The sequence below is a fragment of the Prionailurus viverrinus genome, chromosome D2, assembly GCF_022837055.1.
Source record: "Prionailurus viverrinus isolate Anna chromosome D2, UM_Priviv_1.0, whole genome shotgun sequence".
Classification (NCBI taxonomy): domain Eukaryota; kingdom Metazoa; phylum Chordata; class Mammalia; order Carnivora; family Felidae; genus Prionailurus; species Prionailurus viverrinus.
Genome location: NC_062571.1, coordinates 18,558,083 through 18,584,111, shown reverse-complemented (window position 1 = coordinate 18,584,111; position 26,029 = coordinate 18,558,083). Strand labels below are relative to the sequence as shown.

Below are 26,029 nucleotides of genomic sequence, written 5' to 3'. Positions count from 1 at the left end.
GGTGATGGGAAAACTGGACAGCTACATGCAAAAGAATGAAACTGGACTACTTTCTTACACTAAACACAAAAATAAACTCAAAGTTTGATTAAGGACCTAAACGTGAGACCTGAAACAATAAAAATCCTAGAAGAGAGCACAGGCAGTAATTTCTCTGACATCCACATTTCTCTAGATATGTACGCTGAGGCCAAGGTAACAAAAGCAAAAATAAACTATTGGGACTAACTCAAAAAGCTTCTGCACAACAAATGAAACAATAAAACTAAAAGACAACCTACTAAATGGAAGACATTTGCAAATGACGTATCTGACAAAGGGTTACTATTCACAGTACATAAAGAACTCATATAACACCCAAAAACCAAACAACTCAATTAAAAAATGAGAAGACATGAACAGACATTTCTTCAAAGACACACAGATGGCCAACAGACGCATGAAAAGATGCTCAACATCACTCATCAACAGAGAAATACTAATCAAAACCACACTGAGATATAACCTCACCCCTGTCAGAATGGCTAAAATCAAAAACAAGAAACGACAAGTGTTGGCAAGAATGTGGGCAAAAAAGGGACCCCTGTGCCCTGTTGGTAGGGATGCAAACTGGTGCAGCCACTGTGGAAAATAGTATGGAGATTCCTCAAAAAGTTAAAAGTACAACTACCCTGGAGTGCCTGGGTGGCTCAGTTAGGTGTCTGACTCTCAATTTCGGCTCAGGTCGTGATCTCACGGTTCGTGGGATGGAGCCCTGAGTCTGGCTCTGCACTAGGTGTGGAGCCTGCTGAAGATCTGCCTCTCCTTGTGCCCCTCTCCCACTCACACGCACACTTGGAGATCTACCCTTCAATCCAGCAATCACACTACTGGATATTTACCAAAAGAATACAAAACACTAATTCAAAAACGTATATGAACTCCTATGTTTAGTTCAGCATTACTTAAAAGAGCCAAATTATGGGAGCAGCCCAAGTGTCCATCAACAGATGAATGGATAAAGAAGATGTATACACACACACACACACACACACACACACACACACACACACACAATGGGATATTACTCAGCCATAAAAATGAATGAATATTTGCAATTTACAACAACATGGATGGATCTAGGAAGTATAATGCTAAATGAAGTCAGTCAGAGAAAAACAAATACCGTATGATTTCACTCACATGGAGGAAACAAAACAAACGAACAAAGAAAAAAAAGAGACAAAGTGAAAAATAGACTTGACAACTACAGAGAACAAACTGGTGGTAACCAGAGGAGAGGTGAGTGGGGGGACCGGTAAAACAGGTGAAGGGGATTAAGAGCACATTTATCATAAGGAGCACTGAGTAATGTATAGAATTACTGAATCACTACATTGTATACCTGGAACTAATGTAACACTTTATGTTAACTATCCTGGAATAAAAATAAAAATAAAGAATATGAATCGACTCATACAATTTTTTTTTTTTAAAAAGATATATAAAACTCAGGGATTATATTGTGAGTAAAACTATCTGGGGGTTTCATCATAAGCCACACAACCTCTCATAGGTTTGCTCTTACACAGTTCACCACAATGTATATTACTAACAATAACGGTTGATTTCAGGCTTAAACAGGGATTTAGAAAAATTTTAAAGAAGTAGAATGCTCTAAGATAGCTTCAGAACATAAGGCAGTATTACAAAACCACAAGGCTACAAAAGAATAAAAGCAAAAAAATTGTTATTTTCCGTTGAAACTACCAAGTCATTCCAATTTCGAATTACAGAAATAGTCTATATATTTCACATTCTATTCAAATGGAAATTGCCCCACATGATATTAATTTAGTCTTCTGTACAAGAATGATACAAATCTACAGATCAGGGTATTCTGTGTTTCAAGACAGAAAAAAAACTGGTGGTTTGTATCCCACTCTCCCTTTCAAAATAATCCCACAACAGCAGGAAGCACAACCACCCAAACATCTGTGATTCCGACTACAACGCATGGCGATGGAAAAACCAGAAGAAGGAAAGGCAGACGAAAGAGCAGAGAGGACACAAAGCAAATCGGTGTGGGTGGTGCAGGGACAGATCCTGGTGGGGATTTGTGGACCATGAAAAGAAAAATTCCAAGATGATCATAGACGTAGAACTTCTAGAGATTTGACTATGGGGAAAACCATATGGAAAGGCACTTAAACCGCCGCTGGAGGCTGTTAGAAGATGGGCCAGATACTAAAGAATGAAAGCAAATACAAAATTAGTCCATTAAAAACTCCAAGAATCACATAAAATTGAGTAACGAAGGAAACGTAATCAGTACATTACTTGACTCGGTGAGCCATAAATATTCACATTGCCATTAAAGGAAAAAAATTTATACTGGGACAATATAGGCAGAGGAAGGAGTGTAAGTTACCCTAAATCCTTACCTTCTATAATAGGAAATCAAGAGGTGTCTAAAACTGGTAAATTAAGAGATAGCAACATACGATGTTACTTAGAAATATGGAAAAAAACACCAGAAGACACGGCTCAAAGACCTAAAAGGAGTTGTTTCTGGAAAGGAGGACAGAGGAGATGAGGGAGATAAAAGAATTATGTTTCATCACAACTCTTTTAAACTGTTCAACTAAAACATTTGTGGGAAATATCTAGGGGCACCTGGGTGGCTCAGTCGGTTAAGCGTCTGACTTCGGCTCAGGTCATGATCTCGTGGTTCATGAGTTTGAGCCCCGCGTCTGGCTCTGTGCTGACAGCTCAGAGCCTGGAGCCTGCTTCGGATTCTGTCTCTCCCTCTCTCTCTGCCCCTTCCCTGCTCACACTCTGTCAGTCTCTCAAAAATAAACATTAAAACAATTTTTTTAAAGGAATACTCTAATAAAAACTAAAAAGTCTTATGGAACTGCATTACCTCATTGCTGGGTCCAGCAACTGAAGATGCTAGGGATTCTTCAAGGTCTTCTGCTAATATGGATGCATTTTCCCTTGATGTAATAGACACCAACCCACTGTTTCTGGAAAAAAGAATAGGAAGACCACCACAGGAACCAGCTCCTAAAATACTATCTCCTAAAAGAAAGAAAAATATACAAAAATACGTAACAAAACAAAACAAAAATGTTTTCTAAAATCTACCACTCTAGGGGCACCTGGATGGCTCAGTCGAGTATCTGACTCTTGTTTTCAGCTCAGGTCATGATCCCAGGGGTGTGGGATTGAGCCCTGACAGTGCAGAGCCTGCTTGAGATTCACTCTCTCTCTGCCCCTCCCCTGCACACACACTCTCTCTCTAAAAAAATAAAATATAAATATAACCTACCACCTTAAGCAAAAAATCATTTTGCTATAATAAAAACAATTTTTTCCTTTACAATATTCCTACTTAGAACTCAGCTTTTTAAAAACTTTATTTGAGAGAGAGAGCGAGCGAGTGAGCAGGGGGAAAGGGCAGAGGGAGAGAGAGAATCCCAGGCGGGCTCCACACCAAGTGTGGAGCCTGATCTAGGGCTCGATGCCACGACTGAGAGATCATGACCTGAGCCAGTATCAAGAGTCAGATGCTCAACTGACTGAGCCACCTAGGTGCCCTGTATTTTTACTTACTAAGTAAGCCAAAGGGGAAGGAAAAAAAGTCTACGCTTGCTCAATGCCTTAATAACAATCTCCCTACCCAAAGTCAAGGCTCTTGTGTTTAAACTAGAAAATCTATGTTCCATCTTACTGCCCAACTTGGATTTTGCACTATGCCCAATCTCTTTAGATTAAAATTCCTAATGAGACTACCTGCTTGGCTGTTTTTTTTTTTTCCTCCACTATTGGCTGGCTCCCCTCGCCCCCATTCTAGTCCCCCTGCATGAGTCCAGCACCTGGGATTCTTCTTATCCAGAGATCTGGACAAACTTCCTTAAAGAACAGCAACTCAGGATAAGTTATTATAACTAGGAATAAGCAATTACTTCTCTTACCATTGGTTCTTTCCTTCCTGGCTTATTCTGGAGAAAATGTTACTATTTTTTGCCCAAAACACTTTGGGAATTTACTACCCTTTTGGTTTTTCAGTAGGGTTAGGACTTCAGCTACCACTGGTATCATACAGAATGAATGTCTTAATAACACTTGGAGGTATCATGCTTAAAATAACACTTATGGAAAGACAATAAAAACTGCTAGGAATGACTAATGAGTCGTTAATCATCCTTTCTAAAGCTGATACTATACCTTGTGTATTAAAGACAATTTTCTCCCGAGGAAGAGAAAACTTCCCAGTTCCAGTGGAGCACACATAGACGGCACTCTCAGTATACAGATAAGCAGTCTGGTTTGAAAAGTTTGGGACCATCAGCCGACACATAATCAAGTCTTCAGACTGAAAATGAAAGATTATATTTAGTGAGAATTAGAACAGAAATACTTGTTTGTATAATTTTGTTCTTTACATTTTTGTTTACTATCTCATAAAAATGATAAAATAATTCAGACTGTCCTTATGAAAACCTAAACACTACCCTTGGGATGATTTATAAAATAAGTTTACAAACATCAATTGGAGAAATCATTTGTAGAGCTGTAAATAATTAGCTAATTTTGAAAATAATTCCACGGTGATTTTAACTAAAAGCCTATAACAAATGTGAGAAAAGAAATAAAATATTTAAGAAACAAAACAGATGAACATAGGGGAAGAGAAACAAAAATAAGATAACAGAGAGGGAACTAAACCGTAAGAGACTCTTAAATACAGAAAATAAACTGAGGGTTGCTGGGGGGGAGGGGGGGTGGGGGATGGGCTAAATGGGTGTTGGCCATTAAGGAGGGTACTCATTGGGATGAGCACTGGCTGTAGTATGGAAATGATGGGTCACTAAAATCTACTGAAGCCATTATTACACTATATGTTAACTAACTTGGATTTAAAATAATTTATTAATTAAAAAATGAAAAAAAAAACCCAAAACAAAAATAAACATTAAAAAAAAAAAGACATAAAAAAATTAATTATATTACTGATTTAGAATTGGCAAATACTTTATAAATGATCCCCGGTAAACATTTAGGTTCTTATTTCACTGTGAAGATATCAAGCACAAGAAAATAGAGTTCATTTGTTCATATATAAAGTCAGAAGCAAAAATAGAAATACGACCTAATTAAATGAAATCAACAAATATATACTGTTATTAAAGAAGTAATTTTATAAATAAAACATTAAGAGGGGTATCCTGTGATTTCATTCTGAAATTGTTTGCTTTATACCTCTTTTGCACTGCCTAAAAACTCTTAACAATGAGCATGTTTTTCCTGCATAATCAGAACTATGAGGTTTATTTGGAATAAAAGAACAAATTAAATGATTTCCTTACAGTATTTAGTTACAGTCATATTAAGAATAAGAATGTAACAAAATTTGATACCATACCACGTAAGGTCAAATGAAATGAATTTACAGTTAAGACATCATTGTTTTTTTTTAATTTTTTAAATCTTTATTTTTGAGAGAGAGACAGCATGAGCGGGGGAGGGGCAGAGAGAGAGAGGGAGACACAGAATCTGAAGCAGGCTCCAGGCCCTGAGCTGTCAGCACAGAGTCTGACGCGGGGCTCAAACCCATGAACCTGAGCCGAAGTCGGATGCTCAACCACCTGAGCCACCCCTGTTAAGGTATCATTATTAAACAATACTTACAATATTAAACAACTGCTTCCTGTCAGCTGCTTCCACTCTCATTTAGCTAAGGTTGCGCAAAGGAACGAATCTAAGATGGCAAATAAAATGCAATGCCTAAACACTGGCTATTTAAAAATATTTCCAGGGGCACCTGGGTGGCGCAGTCGGTTAAGCGTCCGACTTCAGCCAGGTCACGATCTCGCGGTCCGGGAGTTCGAGCCCCTCGTCGGGCTCTGGGCTGATGGCTCAGAGCCTGGAGCCTGTTTCCGATTCTGTGTCTCCCTCTCTCTCTGCCCCTCCCCCGTTCATGCTCTGTCTCTCTCTGTCCCAAAAAATAAATAAACGTTGAAAAAAAAAATTTTTTTTTTAAATATTTCCAAGCCCCGCAGATCAATCTCCTAAAAAGATTTGACCCTGCAATGGTTAAGACAAACAACTCGAATGAGTTGAGTTACTCTGATGTTACTGTCATCTGTAATTTAATTTACGATAGAAATCTTACCTGAAAAGGTGGATTATACTGAGTGACTTCTACAGTTACTACATCAGACATTTGGTGGCCATTATCTTCTACTGTTATCAGAGAGTAATAGATGAGACATGGATTGTCCGCTGGGTGCCATGCAGCTGCCAAAATCAGGAGCCCATCACTAATCAATGAGAAAGAAAGATCTATAGCTCTTTGGAAAACAGCTTGTCTTTTCATATAGTTAAATATACATTGACCATATGACCTAGGAATCCCACTCCTAGATATTTACCCAAGACAAACAGAAACTTAAGTTCACACAAAAACCTGTGTGCCAATAGGTAGAGTAGCTTTATTCGTAACTGCCTAAAACTGGAAGCTCAAGATCCTTCAGCTGCTGAACTGATGAGCCCTGGTAATTCTACACAGTGCGCCACTACTCAGCAGTAAAAAGGAAGAAACTACTGAATGAATGTCAAATGCATTATGCCAGTCTCAAAAGGCTCTATACTATTATAATCCCACTTATATGGCATTCTGAAAAAGGTAAAACTCCAGGGACTGAAAACACATCAATAGTTGCCAGGGGCTGAAAGAAGAGGAGGGGTTGATTACAAAGGGGCACGAAGGAATTTTTGGGGTGACGGAACTACTCCTCTTCTTCATTGTATCCCAAATGAGTGTGCATTTGTCAAACTCATTGAATTATACACTAAAATGGGTGAATTTTACTGTATATAAAATAAGCTCAATAAATCTGACTTAAAAAAACATCAAATTGGGGCATCTGGGTGGGTCAGTTGGTTAAGCGTCCGACTTCAGCTCAGGTCATGATCTCGCGGTCTTTGAGTTCGAGCCCTGTGTCAGGCTTTGTGCTGACAGCTCAGAGCCTGGAGCCTGCTTCGGATTCTGTGTCTCCCTCTCTTTCTGCCCCTGCCCCGCTTACGCTGTCTCTCTCTCTCTCAAAAATAAACATTACAAAAAAATTTAAAAAAATATCAAATCATCAAATTCAGAGGTTGGCAAAGCATAACCCTCAAGCCTCACTGTGCCCGAGTTTTTTTTTTTTTTTCCAACATTTATTTATTTTTGGGACAGAGAGAGACAGAGCATGAACGGGGGAGGGGCAGAGAGAGAGGGAGACACAGAATCGGAAACAGGCTCCAGGCTCCGAGCCATCAGCCCAGAGCCTGACGCGGGGCTCGAACTCCCGGACCGCGAGATCGTGACCTGGCTGAAGTGGGACGCTTAACCGACTGCACCACCCAGGCGCCCCCAAGTGAGTTTTTATAAATGAAGTTTTACTGGAATACAGCCAGGTCCACCTATTTCTAAACTGTCCATGGATGCTTTTGTGCTATCACTGATTGAGTACAATAATTGCAGTGAAGGCCACAATGGCCCCCAAAGCCTAAAATAGCCAGTCTGGGGCCCTTCACAGAAAAGGTTGCCAAACCCTGGCCTAATCTGTTCTTTGAAGTTTACTTTGGTCCAGAAGAACATTTTGTTTTTAATAGTTACAGAAATCTCCATGTGAAGACAAACCTTTTTCTCTCTTAAAGCTTCTATGTTCCTCTCAAGTCTATCAAAATTGTTGCCCTCAAAAAGAATTAAATGGTCTCTACCCTTAACCCCTCCGGAACTTTGAGTAGTGTTAATTATTAGCCACTTCCATTCAAGTCTCAGAAACATTAACAGGGTGGTAAGCGCCCTCTACTGACAACTAAAAACAAGAAACGGAGGGTGGGGAACCAAACGAAAAAACCAAGCAAGTGGGAGCCAGGGACTCAGTGACACACCACTCCAAACCAAGCAGTCCTAACGTGGCTCTTACTCCTTTTCCACTGTTTTCTTCACCCAATTCCTGAACCTTTATCACTTCTACTTGGACTCTTGAAAGAAATCTAAAAATATTGGTCCAAATTTGTAACATACGGGCAATGACCTGGAGAGCTAATACAGGACATAGAAGAATGTTACTAATAGAAGAAGGAACTAATGGATTAACGACCCAAATGTGAGACCTGAAATCATAAAACTCCTAAAAGAAAACACAGGCAGTAATCTCTCGGGCAGCAGCTTTAGCAACATATTTATGAGTATGCCTCTTCAGGGAAGGGAAACAAAAGCAAAATGAAGTTATTGAGGCTACAACAAAATAAAAAGCTTTTGCATGATAAAAGAAATGATCAACAAGACCAAAAGGCAACTCACTGAATGGAATTTTGCAAATAATATATCGGATAAAGGGTCAATACCTAAAATATGTGGAGACATACAACTCAACACCAAAAACCCAAAAAGCCAATTTAAAAATGGGTAGAGGGCCTGAATAGACATTTTTTTAAATGTTTATTATTTATTTTTGAGGAAGACACAGTGTGGGAGGGAGAGAGGCAGAGAGAGAGGGAGACACAGAATCCGAAGCAGGCTCTAGGCTCCAAGCTTTCAGCACAGAGCCCAACACAGGGCTCGAACCCACGAACCATGAAATCATGACGTGAGCCAAAGTTGGATGCTTAACCAACTGAGCCACCCAAGTGCCCCTGAATAGACATTTTTCTAAAGAAGACATACAGATGGCCAACAGCCATATAAAAAGATGCTCAACATTAGTAATCATCAGGGAAATGCATATCAAAACCACAATGAGATAACACCTTACACCTATCAGAATGGCTAAAATCAAAAAGACAAGCATTAACAAGTGTTGGTGAGGATGTGGAGAAAAAGGAGCCCTCAAACTCTGTTGGTGGGAATGCAAACCTGGTGCAGCCACTATGGAAAATAGTATAGAAGTTTCCTGAAAAATTAAAAATTGAAATACTATATGATCCAATAATTCCACTATTGCGTATTTATCCAAACAAAACGAAACCCTAATTCAAAAAATATATGCACCCCTGTGTTTATTTTATTTTGAGACAGAGAGAGAGAGAGAGAGAGAGAGCAAGCAGGGGAGGGGCAGAGAGAAAGGAGGACAAAGGATGTGAAGCGGGCTCTGTGCTGACAGCAGTGAGCCCGATGTGGGGCTCGAACCCACGAACCGTGAGATCATGACCTAAGCCAAAGTCAGATGCTTAACTGACTGAGCCACCTAGGCGCCCCACCCCTATGTTTAATTCAGCATTGTTTACAACAGCTGAGATATGGAATCAACCCCAGTGCCCATTAACAAATGAATGGATAAAGAAGACGGAATATTACCCAGCCATAAAAAAGAATGAGATCCTGCCATCTGTGACAACATGAATGGAACTAGAGGGTATCATGCTAAGTGAAATAAGTCAGACACAGAAAGACAAATACCATACAATTTCACTTCCATGTGGAATCTTAAAAACAAAACAAATGAACAAAAACAAAGGAAGACTCCCCAGAAGAGGGGTGGGTGAGGGAATGGGTGAAATAAAGCGGGCTAAGAAGTACAAACTTTCAGTTATACAATAAACAAGTCACAGAGATGAAAAGTATTGCCAAAACACAACACGAAAAAGGAACCGAGCGAGCTCCTGGAGAATGCAGTCTTAAAAATACCAAGGACGGAGGTACAGTTGGTTACACCGATGATAAGACTCTACGTTGAAGTTACTTTAAAGACTGCATCAGGGCACCTCAGTGGTTCAGTCAGTTAAGTGTCAAACTCTTGGTTTCTGCTCATGTCATGATCTCACAGTTCATGAGTTCGAGCCCCATGTTGGGCTCTGCACTGACAGTGTGGAACCTGCTTGGGATTCTCTCTCTCCCTCTCTCTCCACCTCTCCTTCTCTCTAAAAATTAACATTAAAAAATAAATAAATAAAAATAAAATAAAGACTACATCATTGGGTGATAAGGAGCGTCCTCCGAGTCATGGAGACACATCTAACAGAATTCCTTAGAGAGTGGTGCTAGGCCAGGTTTGACATCTTTAGAAAAACAGTCACATTCTAAAAAACATGAAGCTGTTTTAGGTAGTAGAGATGACAGAACAATAGATAATGAAAATTTTGCAAACCAGTAAAAATTTAACAAATTTTTATGTGAGTATATATATAATACATGTATGATTTAAAAAATCCAACTTCATATCTAGAATGAAGCTATCTGAGGGGCGCCTGGGTGGCTCAGTCAGTTAAGCGTCCGACTTTGGCTGAAATCATGATCTTGTGGTTTGGTTCATGAGTTTGAGCCCCACGTTGGGCTCTGGGCTGACAGCTCAGGGCCTGGAGCCTGCTTTGATTCTGTGTCTCCTTCTCTCTGCTACTCTCCCACTCGCACTCTGTCTTTCTCTCTCTCTCTCAAAGATAAACATTAAAAAAAAAATTAAAATGAATGGAATGGAATGGAATGGAATGGAATGGAATGGAATGGAATGGAATGAAATGAAATGAAATGAAGCTATCTGAGGGGAGCCTAGGTGGCTCAATCAGTTAAGGGTCTGACTTCGGCTCAGGTCATGATCTCATGGTTTGTGAGTTCGAGCCCCGCACTGGGCTCTGTGCTGACAGCTCAGAGCCTGGAGCCTGTTTCAGATTCTGTGTCTCCCTCTCTCTCTGCTCCTCCCCGACGTGTGCCTCTCTCTCAAAAATAAATTAGCTTAAAAAATATAAAATAAAATAAAATAAAATAAATCTGAGTTGTGTCAGTAATAATCTAGTAAAAGAACTTATAAGCCTGCTCACTGAAAATATAAGCCTTGGTTGCAAACCTGGCCAAAATGAGCAACAGATCAAGGAGCATCCATAAGCATTGGGAAGGCAAACACTATTCTTTTTTTTTTTTTTTTTAAGTTTTTTTGATGTTTTTATTTATTTTTGAGAGAGAAAAAGAGAGCGAGCGTGAGCAGGGGAGGGGCAGAGAGAGGGAGACACAGAATCCGAAGCAGGCTCCAGGCTCTGAGCTGTCAGCACAAAGCCCGACAGGGGGCTCGAACTCACAAACCGTGAGATCATGACCTGAGCCGAAGTCAGACACTTAACCGACTGAGCCACCCAGGTGCCTCAACAAACACTATTCTTACATGAAGAAACATATGCAGACACGGATACTCCATATGGATCACTAGAGGGTCCAGAAGGAGAACAAGAGCCGTGTCTTGCAAACCCCACAAGCATCTTGTTAGCATGACAAAAATGGGGGAAAGGAGCTTGGGGTTTGGCCCAGTACAGCAATTCCTAAGTATGTTTCTCTTTTCTGTTTTCAGCCCACATCTCCATTCTGAGAAGTGTATGTGGAAAAATGTCTGCATCGTATGCCCACGTGGGTTGTGTCCTACCAGCAGTTCTAAATCTCTGAAAGTCTGGTAAAGATAAAGGAAAACAGATAAACTATATTTAATTAAACCATACATGAGAATTCAGTATATACTATTGTTTATACCTCTTTAATAGTATATATAAGGTTTTCAGAAACTATAAAGAAGGATCTTACTGACATTCTCAAGAGCCTGAGAGAGAAAAATTATACAGCAAAACTATAATATCCTTCCAAGAAATAAGAATTTGTTCTACTAAATTAAATTACCCTAAAACACATAAAAACTGCCCTTAACTTCTGGTAAGTTGTGTTTTGAAGGATTCCAAGTCACACATTGGGCACTGATTACAAACTTTCTCATGGAAGCCATGTTACGAATGATTTTTAAGTTCCATATGACCTTTGGTATTAAAACTAAGTAAGACAGGATATATTAACTTTATCAGACTAACCTGGGATCTTAAGCACCACTTAGAGCCTTGTTTCTAAGAGGAAATTCACTGGGACTATAAACTCTGAGTTCTAACGTGTATTGCCAAGACAAAACCTCACCCCACCTTCCTTTCTCCAATACAGCCACAAACACAGGCTTACTAAAGCAAAAGATGTGGACAAGTATGCCCGGTATCTCCACTGAGAAGAGAAGGAGGACAGCACGGAGCACCCACAGCAGCAGGGAGGGCATTTCTTAGCACGAAGAAAGAGAAGCTCCAGCCATGAGAGCAGGAAAGATGAGTCTTGAACTAGGGCAGGCAAGTAATATAAGAACACACAGCTGAAGGCTGAGAACTGCCTACATTTGTCAAATGAACCAGCATCTCTAGATAAAGAACATAAAATCATTGAGTGAGTTATAACAGTATGAAAGGATTAGCGTTAGAAGAACAGATAGCAAGACTGCTCATCATTTTATAATAAACATTATTTTCCCAAACAACGATCTATATTCTTTATGAGACAAACTAACTGCTTACCAGTTCTGCTTCAAATCCAAATACCGAATGTTGACCCCTTCTTTAATAGCTTCGTAGTTACTCTCGGATCCCTACGTGAAAACATCAATAACGTTAAGTTCCTGGAGTGTGAGGATTTCTTTTCAACTTTGTATTCCCAGCACCTACTGAACGGTTCAAATAGTTATTAAATAAATAAAAATAATGGATGCATTTTAAAAATTATTAGGTAAATCAGTGAGTTCCACCATTTCTAGAGATTGAATGCGCCCTCTCTGATGGCTAAAAACAGTGCATTGCAATGTCATCTAAATAATGAGAGAAACTAGCATTCTCATATAACCATAAATGTGAAGTACAGAAATGAATATTATTGTTCCTTACCCAAATAGCATCAGTAATGTTTTCCTTCAGAGCTCTGTTTATATCCCAACTATGTGCTTGTTTTTCTGAAGAATCATCTAATTCCCATTTACTGATGTTTGAACTTGTCAGGCTATAAAAACTTGCTCTGTCTCTATCCCAAAGGACACTTGAAAGCTGTATGGAGAGAAGAAAAAGGTTAAGTTTATAGATTTTTTTTTAGTTCTGATGTTAATGAACTATTTTTCTGAAATCTAAATTTTATATATTTTGTGAGTATTCTATTAGTAATCTTAGCAGAATTCCTCATTTAGGATTCAAAGAAAGGAGTGATCCTAAAATGGATCTTGAAAGCCAGGTCATATTTTCATAGGCAGAAATATAAAAGCAGACAGCCCACAAAGAGCACAGTTGGGAGTTAGCAAAGTTATAAGGTCTTTCAAAGAGCAACCAGTAGTCCTGTTACATTGGAAATAATGCTCAATGTTACAAGTAGAAATAATGCTCAAATGAAACATGAGGGACACATGGCAGAGAGTCGGGAATATGAGTTTGTAAACCTAGTAAGCAAGGGAGATATTCTCAATGGCTTTTGAACTCAAGAGCTGTGTTACAGGAAAGTGAATGTGGCAGGGATGTGTATAGTTAGTTACATGTAGGCAGATTATTTTGCCTTTTCAAGTATACACTTGGTTATGAAACACAGACGTGTTTTTTTTTTTAAGGTGGGCACACGACTGTTTTGAGCTGAAGCCCTAATTTTCTCCGCTTCTCTTGTCACCATGATTCTGGCTACTAATGGGTAAGGAGGCTGATGGTGAGTGAACGGAACTGGCACCAAGAGCTTAGGGGAAATTTAGCAAGAGTATAGATTAGGGCATAACAATGGAAGCAAAAGACAGGGATGAAAATGAGACATGACAGAAATCAAATCTACAGTATCTGGTAAGTAAGAAGGAGACAGAGACACACACACACACAATCAAGGTTTATACCTGGGTCACTGAAAAAACAGGGTCATGGACAGAAATAAACAGGTCAAAAGAGAAGTAAGTTTTGAAAATGGGAGAGAAAAAGGAATATGGGCCATTTGTTTTCAGACAGGTCAGGTTTTAGGTTCAAAGAGCATCAAGAAAGCAGATGATGAGAGCAACCTGAAATTAGAAGGAAAGAGCACAGTAGAAAGAAAATGTGCTTTCCATTCTAACGTGCCTGGGCACGGAGTCATTCCATAACCTCAGGCAGTTTACATGACATCCATGAGGCCGTATTCTCATTGGCAAACTGGGGAGAAAGCTCTCTACCTCATAGGTGATTGTAATTGTTACTTGAGATAACAAATACAGAGCACCCGGCAGAGGGTACATGCTCCATAAATGTGAGCTCCCATCCGCCTCCCTTCACTAGTCCAGAGCCTGAGGCACAAGCCCAGCCAAAAGACCCAGATTTGGGTCATCCACACAAACAGCTGCAGTAATGGGAGTGAACACACTTTTGGTTAAGACTAAAAAGCAAAACTGGTCCTTAAGCACATTTATAATTTTACAAAACAGTTTTAATTCAAAGATTCAAAAGAATCCATATGATTTATTTAAGAATATTACAGTTACAGGGGCGCCTGGGTGGCGCAGTCGGTTAAGCGTCCGACTTCAGCCAGGTCATGATCTCGCGGTCCGTGAGTTCGAGCCCCGCGTCAGGCTCTGGGCTGATAGCTCGGAGCCTGGAGCCTGTTTCCGATTCTGTGTCTCCCTCTCTCTCTGCCCCTCCCCTGTTCATGCTCTGTCTCTCTCTGTCCCCAAAATAAATAAACGTTGGAAAAAAAAAAAAAAAAGAATATTACAGTTACAGTGTGAGAGGGTTAGTATGGCATCTCATTTGATCACAATAAATATGCATCATTGAAAAGATCAAAGGTTTTATTTCATATACACTAGTGTTCATACGGAGACAATATCAACTTCATAGGAAACTTCCAACTTAATGATTTCATGAAGAAACAGGCTCATAAAACAACGTCATTTCATCAACTTACGATGAGATCAGTACTTGGAGATAAAATTCCCAAAAGAGAAGAAACCTTCCGACCAATTCCTGAAAGCATGCCTTGTCCTTGAGGCAGGATATGTTGATGAATCTTTCCTAAACTTTCAGGTATCAGTCGAATCAGCTGGCTTCCCGATGAGGACAAAATAAAACTTTCTCCCTATGAACAAATATTGTGAAATTCGTTAAGTAAGCTTCTATAACTAAGATGAAGAACATTAACAAAAAATGCTTTGATACAGAGATAAATGATCTAGCATCTCCCTTAAAACAGATTTAAAAGAATAAAAAAAGAAAACTTTATTAAAATGATTTACTTATGAATCCATTCACATAATACTACTAATTCTACATAGGAAACCTTCAGTTGCAATTCTGTTTTTTTCATTGAGTGTCTGAATTCTGATTTTTAAATTACAGGTTCATCACATTACAGGTTCAACAAATCAAGTACCACATTTTATTCTTTGGTCGACCTACAGAGTGTATTTTAGCAAACCAGACTTCATAACGTCTAAGGGCTTCAAAGTCACCATCAGAAAATATTTCTGAAAGAAATGAATACCGCTGGCTACTATCCGATACTGGTATTTCAGAGTTCTAGGAGAAGGGCTTTCCTTTGTCCAACTGTTCAAATTCTAGACCCTTACATTCTTCTCTTGGCTCCTGAATTCCTCTCTGGCCTGTATGGTCTATTCAAAACCCTGTATTTTTAGTTGTTCACATCTCACTTCCAAGTCAAATTACAGCTTTCCAATACATATAAAAGAATATCTATTGTATACCTGCACTGCTGTTAGGAAACTGTAAGTCTTATCACCTCCTAAATCCACGAAGGTCTCTGTGTAGATGTCTTCACTGGCAAGGCTTGGCCAATAGCGGATGGATCCTTCTCTGGTGGCAACCATGACAGCCACAGCCTTGAAACAAGACCATAACACTCAGCAAACACAGTAAAAAGAAGGACCCTAAAGCTAGCAATTTGGTGACACTGATAAAAAGAAAACAGGGCAATTTATTATTTAATAGAAATTAGGGGGAAAAAAACCACCTCTTTTTTTGTATTTTAAAAATTATCACACTATAAAATTGACTTTCTTTTCCTTTTGTTGTGCAGTTCTATAAATTTTAACACACGCAAAGACCCATGTAACTACCACCACAACAAGAATACAGCACAGTTCCATTAACACCCAAAACTCCCTAGTGCTATCTATCCCTTTATGATCAGACCTTTCCCCTATCCTAACCCTGGCAACCACTATTTCCATCATCATAGTTTCATCTTTCTGAGAATGTCCAGCAAATGAAACCATACAGAATGTAGCCTTTAAGCACTAGTTGATCTCACTCGGCATGTCTCTGAGATACATCCAGGTTGTCACTTGTATCAAGAGTTCATTCCTTTTTACTGCTGAGTACTATTCCATTCTATGGATGAAACCATTCGTTTATTCATTCACTCGCTGAAGGACATTTGGGTTGTTCCCACCTTTGGCTATCATAAATAATGTGATATGAATACTGTAACATTCATGTACTGTTTTTCGTGTAAACGTAAGTTTTAATTTCTCTGAGGTAAACAGCCAAGAATGGAATTGTTGGGTCAAAACAGCAAGTGTATTTTAACTACTAGAAAGTGAAAGTCAAGTAGCTGTACCATTTTGCATTCCCACCAGCAACGTACAATTTCCAGTTGCTCTACATCCTTGTCAGCACTTGCCAGTTCAAGTACTTTGTATTTCAGCCACTGTAATAGGTAGTACTGTGATACCTCACTCTAGTTTTGATTTGCATTTCTCTAATGACTAATGACGTGAACACCTCTGTGACATCCTTACATCCTCTTTGATAAAGTGTCTGTTCAAGTCCTGTGCCCTGTTCTTAAATTGGGTTGTTTGTTTTCTTATTAAGCTTTCAGAGTTTGTTTTACATTCTAGATATAAGTCCTCTGTTGGACATATAACTTGGAAAGATTCTCTCCCAGTCTGTAGCTTGTTTCCTCATTTTCTTGTCAGTGTCTCTGACACCAAGTTTCTAATTTTGATGAAGTCCGACTTATCTTTTTCTTTTATGAATCACGCTTTCGGTGATTTCCCAAAACTCTTTGTCTAACGCCACGTCATGATGATTTTCTCCTGTTTTCTTCTAAACATTTTACATCTAGACCTATGATCCATTTTGAGTTAACCTTTGTGTACGGTATGAGGTGTTTTTTTGTTTTGTTTTTTGCATAAGGATGTCCAATGGTCCCAGCACCATTTACTGCAAAGACTACCCTGACTTCACTGAATTGCTACTGCAGCTCTGTTAAAGACCAAAGGGACACCTCTTTGTTGATCTGTATCTGCACTCTCTATTCTGTTCAGTTGCCCTTAGGTGTCTACCTCTTTGCCAATACTAGTATCTTGATTCCTGTAGCTTTACAGTTATGTCACTGAATCAACTTGGATAATGTTGATTGGATAATTCCTCCAATGTTACAACTTCCCTTATTTAAATTAAAAAAAAAAAAAATACACACACACACACACACACACACACACACACACACACACACACACACACACACCAAGCATTTAAGTCACCTACCTGAGTAGAATGTGCTTCACCTGAGGTAGCAGAATAAGAGAGAGCCACCAAGTCAGCACTCCAGTGGAAGTCACTTGGTGGCAGCTGAAGCTCTTTGCAAACAGATAACTAAAGAAAAAACCCAAACAAACAAAAAAATCTTTCACATCAAATCCGATTCTTTGCATATGCACCCCGACTTCACGATTTCCCTTCCCTGTACATTTCAGAATCTGAGTCATTGCTGGAAATACCATTCTACAAACGTACTTTTTTCTCACATCTTTTTGATCAGGTTTTCGTCAGGCCCTTCAGTCATTTTAAAGCAAAATATTTTAAGAGATACAGAATCAGAAAAACTTAAGAGCTACACCAAACTCTGAACATCAACTAGCCCAGTATCTTTCTAGACTAAAAAAACTCTGCAAGACTTAAGAGAAGTCATACTTCCCTTAAAGAAGTATGTAGGCTTCCTACGGAATTTTCCCAGTCTAGTCTTGATTTATTTGACATCTAAAATCAGCATGACTACAGAGCAATTAATTATACCAAGGTGTCTAGAAAATATTTCTTAGCCTCAGCCAAATTATCAGGCTCCTTCTGCTGACTCTTCATGGCCCCCAGAACTTTCCCTCACCTATGCTCTTAACTACAAATACTATCTTCTAGGCAGAAGTACAGAGGCCAGCAGACATGAAGAGTTTAAGTAAGCAAGAATACCCAGGTCCAACAGCACAATGGCCCAGTAACAGTGACCAGTGAGTGGTTGCAAGAGAGTATGCCTCATCTGGAACAGACAGGAAAATAGGTTGCTGAGGATAAGTTCCCAGAAATGCAAATGATAACCCCATGTGAGAAACCGACAACTGAAAGTTAAACTAGCAACTGCTAAAATTGGTATCATTTTTTTTTCCCATTAAACACCATTTAGTAGATTCAGTGAATCATAGTCCTATCTTAGAAATATATAACCTCAGGGGCGCCTGCAGGGCTCAGTCAGTTAGGCATCCGACTCTTGATATCAGCGCAGATCATGACACCAGGGTCATGGGATTGAGCCCAGCATCAATCACGTGGGATTGAGCTCCGCACTCAGCATGGAGCCTGCTTAAGATTCTCCCTCACTCTCTCTCTCAAAAGAAAAAAATTAAAAAAAGAAATAAGCTCAGTTCATTAGCTAATGTGGGCAGCATTTATTCTTAAATTTCATTAGGCAGACTGGTATGGCATTCATAACACTCACTAAAAATTTTAATAACATGGATCCTATTTAAAATTATGAAAGGGGAGAAACTTTTTTTCCCAACATAAAAATGTGAATGTATGCTCTGCAATTCATACCACTACGAAAATGCAAATCTAATGAGTAAATTCAGATTGTGTCCTCCAACAACTCTAAAAATTTAGAGTAAAAATTAAGAGCCAACTGGTAATCATTTCCTCTTCTCCTTCTAGCTCTCTCAAGAGCCATTACCTTAGTAATAGGTGACAGAGCAATCTTCCAAATAATGAGTTTCTCTTTGCAGACCAGACAAGCCCATCCACCTTCATCTATGTGAACAGTCAGCTGATCATCAACTACAAAAAAAAAAGTACATAACTTACATATTTAACCTCAAAGAATGAGTAAGAAAAACTATAACAACAACAAAAAAAGAAACAGAAAAGAAAAACTGTTAAAATTCCTTATACCAAGATCTTCTTTATGGATACATTCTTTATTAAAAAAAAAAAAAGTAATTACCACAGATAAAAAAGATTCATTCATATCAAAAAAATGCCCTTGAGTAATTCAAGAGTTAGAGTTATTAATATCCAAAACAAGAGAGCCATTTAACTTTGATAACCACTTTAAGAAATGTATCTGAAGGCAAAGGTATATTTTGGCCTTAGGTTTACTATCTTTTAATATTGGCCATAAACAAGTATCTTACTTTCTACAATATTTAGTAACATTCATAATTTTATTTTGGTACAGAAATGCAAATAATAATCTCTCTCATTAAATATATAAAGAATTTCAAGAAAAATATTATTCCTTCAAAAGAACATGACTTTCAAATACCTTCTTTAAAAGTTTGATAAGTCACTTCATTATACGTAGACCTCAAGGGTTGCATTCCATAGTAAGTGACAAAACTAAATTAGTATATTGCTGTCATAAGCACCGGTGGTGGTAAACCTCAGTTAAGTGTGTTAGCCCTGGAAACTTAATTAATTTGAGCTCTGCTCTTTGCCTAAAGCAGGGTAGAAGGGCAAAATAAAAGGCATCAATAATCTACAAGCTAAAATACTAAATCATGCCTAGGCTAAGCGTGGGCTTTTGCTGAATTAGAGTATCCGTTCAATATTTTCATTTCCTGAAAGCAATATAGCAGCTCCAAATACTCTACTGGTAAACCTGTGAGGTCCCTGACTTAACACACAGCACTTGGTACGTTTCCATATTCGGAGAAGTTCTTCAAGTTTACACACCCTTAAGTTTACACATCCTGATTTTGAGGGACTCTCTCCTCTGAGGCTGTGTACTATTTGTTATTAACAGTCTGGTGGCATGAACCAGGAGTATGTTAAAAGGTTTAAATACTATTTGAGCTGAAATTTTTAGAGGACTAAAGAAAAATATAATACATGCTATATATATATAATTAAAACAAGACAAGTACATGATGGAGGTTACAGTGGAAGTTTAGTTGTCTGAAAACCTCTGTACCTGGGTTCCCAAGGACTCACAGGCCAGATACACAGTTCAAGTTGATGAGAAATATTCCTTCTAGAATGGAGTACTTTAAACTTATTTGACCATCATTCACAATATGAGATATATTTTATATCATGATGCATTCACATGTAATGTAAGTAAAACACACAAAACTTATGTAACATTATGACATAAAATGCACTCTGATGTTTTGCTTTCAGTTTTTTTAAGTGCTGGCCATGAACCACTAAACTGATTTCAGTCACTACCTACAGTTTGAAAAACACTGTTCCAAAAAAATCACAGAAATCCAGAATTGAATCATAAATAAAAATGACTTGGGCAGATCATGGAGGATGCTGTGAACTTTGTTCTGCCAGTCACCCAACCCCTTATCCTTACTGTTGCCTTTCTGACGCTTGCGTGACTGCATCTTCCAAACTCCCACCCTAATTCTCTGCCAACAGAATCTTCTGAAGGTACTTTACACTGATAACATAAATGTGTACATATAGCCTCTGGGATACTACAAAGGATCCAGAAATGGAGGTAAGACTTGATCTTATAATAACGTTATTATACCCATACTCATAACATGACGGAGTGGTCTTTTAAGCTAAGCTTCACACTCGCAATCAAATTTTGAAATTGGACTGAGTTTTGCATATGCAGTGTTTACGACCATTGAAGAAGTAACCTGTGGTAAAAATGGACTCATTCTGCTTCTCAAATTTATTATATTTTGCAATTCATGGAAAACCAAATGTTCCCTGTTTCTACCCCATTTAAGTGAAGGTATATACCAGAAAAAGCACAAATTTCAATCTCGGACCCAGGGACAGGCTTCATTTTGAATTGCTAATATAGGCAAATGGAAATGACACTCACCTTCAGCCAATGTTAGGGCTTCCATTACTTTAACAGGGAGAGAAGATCCAAATGTTTTCACATCATAGTTCATAGACTCAGTTACACAGTGGTGTGGCAGTATTCGTGTAGGTGTTCCTCTAAAGAAAAGAGACCATGCAACTTGCATCATATTTAAAATTTTCCCTTATGCTTACTTTTATGTACTATTTTCATATAAAGAAAAGATCTTTGATAAACAAGAAAAAAAATGAGCTGTAGCAGTAAAAGAAAACTCTGGCTCATGTGTACTGTGTAAATATATTTTACATTTAAAAAAGACTGACAGGATATAGGAAAATTTGGCTTCTGACTCTTATGGTCTAGTAATCAGATGTGTGCTCCGTTCACTTAAACTCTATATAACTGTATCCTTCGCTATGTAATACAAAGGTTGGACTAGATCACCATTTTCCAAATTGTGGGTCATTGTGAGGGTCTCAATTAACATTTCTGAAAAATAAAATAGAATACAAACTAGAATTTATCCTACACTGTGGCCAAAAAGTTTTACAAACATTGGATTAGATTATCTTTTAGCTCTCATCAGCTCTGGAATTTTTTTTTTAATGTTTATTTATTTTTGAGAGAGAGAGAGAGACAGAGCACAAGTGGGGGAGGGCGGAGAGAGAGGGAGACACAGAATCCAAAGTAGGCTTCAAGCTCCGAGCTGTCAGCACAGAGCCTGACGCAGGGCTTGAACTCACAGACCATGAGATCGTGACCTGAGCCGAAGTCGGATGCTTAACCACCTGAGCCACCCAGGTGCCCCTAGAATTTTTTTTAATTGAAGTATAACTGACACACACGTTACTTTAGTTTCAGATGTACAACACGGTGATTCGAAACTCTATGCTATGCTCCCAAGGACAGTTACCATCTGTCACCACGCAATCCTATTACAGTACTGTACTGTACAGTACTGTACTAGGCTGTACTTTTCATCACCATTATTTACCCATTTCCTAACTGGAAGCCTGTACCTCTCACTCCCCTTCACCCATTTTGCCCTCTTCAGTTCTAGGATTACATGAAACCTACCAGATTTCTATAACTAAGAAATTAAATAGGGTCATGACTATCTGCTGTTACCTGTTCTTTAAGAGCAGATACAGTGTAGAAATTAGATCTTTTCACCTTGTCAACATTCAAAAAATAATGTAAAGTTACCAGTATAAAATTTATTCCATCTCTTATCATGAGGATTAAGTGAGCTTTGTTTCTTGAGAGTATTACAACAAAGATTTTTCTTTAAATGATCACTGGAAAGTAAAAAGAGATTTGAAACAAAACGCATTAAATAAAGTACAGCTTTACTTTTCTCAAAGGTAGTAAAAAAAAACACTGACAAGATCACCACTTTGAAGAGCACTTTCGAGATGTAAAAGTCAAAGATGCAGTGAATTCTTTAAAAATCATGTCTCCGGGGGCGCCTGGGTGGCGCAGTCGGTTAAGCGTCCGACTTCAGCCAGGTCACGATCTCGCGGTCCGTGAGTTCGAGCCCCGCGTCAGGCTCTGGGCTGATGGCTCAGAGCCTGGAGCCTGCTTCCGATTCCGTGTCTCCCTCTCTCTGCCCCTCCCCCGTTCATGCTCTGTGTCTCTCTCTGTCTCAAAAATAAAATAAACGTTAAAAAAAATAAAAAAAAAAAAAAATCATGTCTCCGGGCGCCTGGGTGTCTCAGTCGGTTAAGCATCCGATTTCGGCTCAGGTCATGATCTCGCGGTCTGTGAGTTCAAGCCCAGCATCGGGCTCTGTGCTGACTGCTCAGAGCCTGGAACCTGTTTCAGATTCTGTGTCTCCCTCTCTCTCTCTCTGACCCTCCCCCGTTCATGTTCTGTCTCTCTCTGTCTCAAAAATGAACAAACGTTAAAAAAAAATTAAAAAAAAAATCATGTCTCCTTGGAGCACCCGGGTGGCTCAGTGGGTTAAACAACCGAATCCTCTTTTCTGCTCAGGTCATGATCTCATGGTTGGTGAGTTTGAGCCCCACATCGGGCTCCGAGATGACAGTGTGGAGCCTTGGGATTCTCTCTCTCTCTGTCCCTCCTGTGCACACTCTCTCTCAAAGTAAGTAAAATAAACTTAAAAAAATTAAAAACCATTTCTCCTTTAAAGTATTGCAAATATCTATAGATAAAAATTTTAACTATAAGCTCAAGACCCAGTATTACACTTTTCTTGCAAAGGAAAATTCTTTTTTTGTAGATGAATTCGGAGGAAACTACTCAGAAACATGTTACCTTCTAAAGTTCTAGATTAATTATGAAAGGGGGATGCAGAGCATGGTTTAAGGAATGATGTGGACTGATGTGCCACACTTTTATTTGGGAGCAAAACTACTATTCTTATCTCACTGCTAGGAAAGACTTTCCCCTATTAATTTAGCTGCAAAGATAGCTTCTCTTGCTAAAAGTCATGTAATTATCAGTCAGCAGATACTAATAGCAGTAACTATGTTAGGCATAACATGACTTTCCAGAATTGGAGATCCTCATTCCCACCGTCGTCGAGGGTTTTCGTATTGATTCATTTGGCCTTAAGAGAAGCAGGCTCAGGTCGCCTATTATTGCCATTTCACCAAATGAATCATGACTGACTTACGATGGAAGACGGGGGTAGTAAGGAGGCAGGTAACCACTGACTGAAATCCAATTTGTTCACTTCTACACAGAGGTAATTCCATGAAAAGTGCAAAGTGAAGGCTTAAGAGATGAATTAAACTCAGGCTGAAGTAACTACTCGCAAAGATGGCGAAGGTCTAGTTCCCCCAGCCTTGGCATTACCTCCCCGCCCCCTCCTCCGCGTTCCGAAGGCGTCTGGAGACACTACCCCATCAGGCCCACTGAAGCCCGTAAGCCTATTGTTCACCAGACCCAACCGGGGACGATCACCTACCGCGAGCTCAGCGAGCTACGCCGGCCGACCGGCGAAAAGAGCGCCGGGGAGCTGACTGCAGACCCCAGGGATAGACCTTTCCTGCTTGTCGCCCGGGGCGTGGAGCCCGGCCCGACTCCGGCCAGCGGGCCCCTTCGAGTCCCGGGCCCCGGTGTCCGCGGAGAGGAGACGGCCGGGAACATGACGGAAAGGAGAGGCGACAGATACTCCGCCTGTGGGGCTGAAACTCCGCTCGCGCGCCGAGCTTGAACACCCGGGAACGGGAGGGCGCGCGCTGATGACGTAAAAGCACGGCGCCGAGCCGCGGGGCGTGGTCGAGGTGGCGGGGGAAAGCGCGCGGTCAGACGTCAAAGGGCCGCGCCGAGGCGCGGGGCGTGGTGGGGGCGGTTTGGAAGGGGGCGCGCCGTAATGACGTCAGAGGGTAGTGTCCCGCCGCGAGGCGTGCTCACAGCGGTGACTAGTGTGGAGGGTTCTAGGCAGCTGGCGGGTGTCTCTAGCCTCCGGAGAAGTGAAACTGGAAAGCCAGGTGCCCTTCTCGACTCCGGTGGGTGGGGCTGGCCCGCTAGCAGCCTGAAGGCAAAGCCTCTCTGCACGCTGGTCTTTTCTGAGCCTCTTGGGGAACTGGAAAGTGTCCGTCGCTGAGAAGGGAGAAAAACCGAAAAGCTGTCACTGGTTTCACTCTTAGCGTTGTATTTGTTGGTCTCTAGGTTTGTCATTCCCCATTCAGCCCCGCACTGTCTCATCCACGCTAGTAACACCCCAAGTCCACCTCTATCCCGGATCTTGGTCAAAAACTGCGGGCTCCTAACACTTTGCCCTGCATGTCTTGCAGACACCTCACAATACACCTGCTAAATTCTTGTTTTCCTTTTGGACCCCTCTCCTACCACCTCTGCCCTACTTGGTAAAATTGGCCGATCACCCAAGTCAAAAATAAGAGCGCTACCCTAGAGTCATTCTTCACGCTTCCCGCCACTGCAACAGGCTGGTACACTGTGGCTCCTGAATACAGTCCATGGATGTCAGCCTCCCGCAGTGTATGGTGGGGACCGCGAGTGAAACAGTAGATACTCAGGACTATGCCTTGGGGCAGCGGAGTGCTTCTTTATCACTACCGAGGATGCGACATTTTCCTAGTGGCTGCCATTTCCTAATTTAAAAAAATTTCATTTCCTTACTTTGGGCCTCATTTTAAATAGTATAGTCTCTCATACGGGGAAATCAAGAAGAAGGGCATAGCGTAGTGCGGTGGCTCTCACACTCAAGGGTGCTTCATCACCTGGAGGGCTTGTTAAGCCGCATTGCTGCCCACCCACAGCGTCTGAGTCCTAGGTCTGGGCTAAGGCTTGCGTGTTTACATTTCTAACAAGTTTCCAGTTGTTGGTGATGCTGCTGTCTGGGGACATTTTGATAACGACTGGTATAGTAATTGAGTGCATAGACTCGAATCCAATGGGACTTGCTTCAAATCTCACCTCTGCTATTTGCTATCTGTGTCACCTTTTTGAGACTTTATTAGATTACGAATAGTACTCACTTGTGAGAATTAGATAATATAGATATGACTATATTTGTGGATGTCAAAAAACACAAAAATAGTGAGGGCAAACAAGCTGAAAACCAGCATTTCCAATAAATAATACTCCTTAAGAAAATCAGTAAGAGAAAGCAAGCTACCCCAATAGGAAAAGATGGAAATGTACGAAGGGCATGAGCTAGCGTTAAGTCAAAGACCACAAATGACCAAAAACAATGAAAAGGTCTTCAACTTCACTAGTAATTATTAAGAAATGCAAATCAAACCACCCATCAGTATTATTTGCCAGTTGAATTAGCTGGAAGGTTTTAAAAAATGAAAAGAGCTCATGTTGAAAGGCTGTGGGGGGAAGAGGCGCTGATGTATACACTTCTGGTGAGATTTTTATAAGTTAGTACAGTCTTTTAAGCAGACAATCTATCAAAAAGCCTTATAACTTGTATGTGCTCCTTAAACTTGGCAATTAGAAATTTGTCTGAAGTTTTAGAAGTTTATCTGAACAAATCACATCATAACAAAGATAGTATTGTTTATAATAGCAAGGAATATGGAAGGATACCCAATGATAGATTTATAGTATATTCGCATTATAGAATTCTATATGGTTAAAAAGACTACATGTAGATGTGTGTAATGAATACTTAAAGGACATAGGAAAATATCAAATTTTAAAAAGCAGATTGGTCAAAAAATA

General features: G+C 39.8%; 1 protein-coding gene across 1 annotated transcript in view; it reads right to left on the bottom strand.

Moving 5' to 3' along the window:
- The window catches only part of NUP133 (nucleoporin 133), a 56,479-nt gene extending 32,431 nt beyond the window's left edge, over positions 1 to 24,048 (bottom strand). The window contains exons 1-11 of the mRNA XM_047824551.1: positions 23,799 to 24,048; positions 20,885 to 21,003; positions 18,770 to 18,873; positions 17,317 to 17,424; positions 15,510 to 15,644; positions 14,714 to 14,884; positions 12,703 to 12,858; positions 12,340 to 12,410; positions 6,161 to 6,308; positions 4,213 to 4,360; positions 2,906 to 3,063 (exon numbers count right to left, since the gene is read on the bottom strand). Of these exons, the coding sequence (XP_047680507.1) occupies positions 2,906 to 3,063; positions 4,213 to 4,360; positions 6,161 to 6,308; positions 12,340 to 12,410; positions 12,703 to 12,858; positions 14,714 to 14,884; positions 15,510 to 15,644; positions 17,317 to 17,424; positions 18,770 to 18,873; positions 20,885 to 21,003; positions 23,799 to 23,980 (1,500 nt within the window). The 5' untranslated portion in view covers positions 23,981 to 24,048. The remainder of the gene's footprint in view (positions 1 to 2,905; positions 3,064 to 4,212; positions 4,361 to 6,160; positions 6,309 to 12,339; positions 12,411 to 12,702; positions 12,859 to 14,713; positions 14,885 to 15,509; positions 15,645 to 17,316; positions 17,425 to 18,769; positions 18,874 to 20,884; positions 21,004 to 23,798) is intronic.
- Positions 24,049 to 26,029: the final 1,981 nt, after the last annotated feature.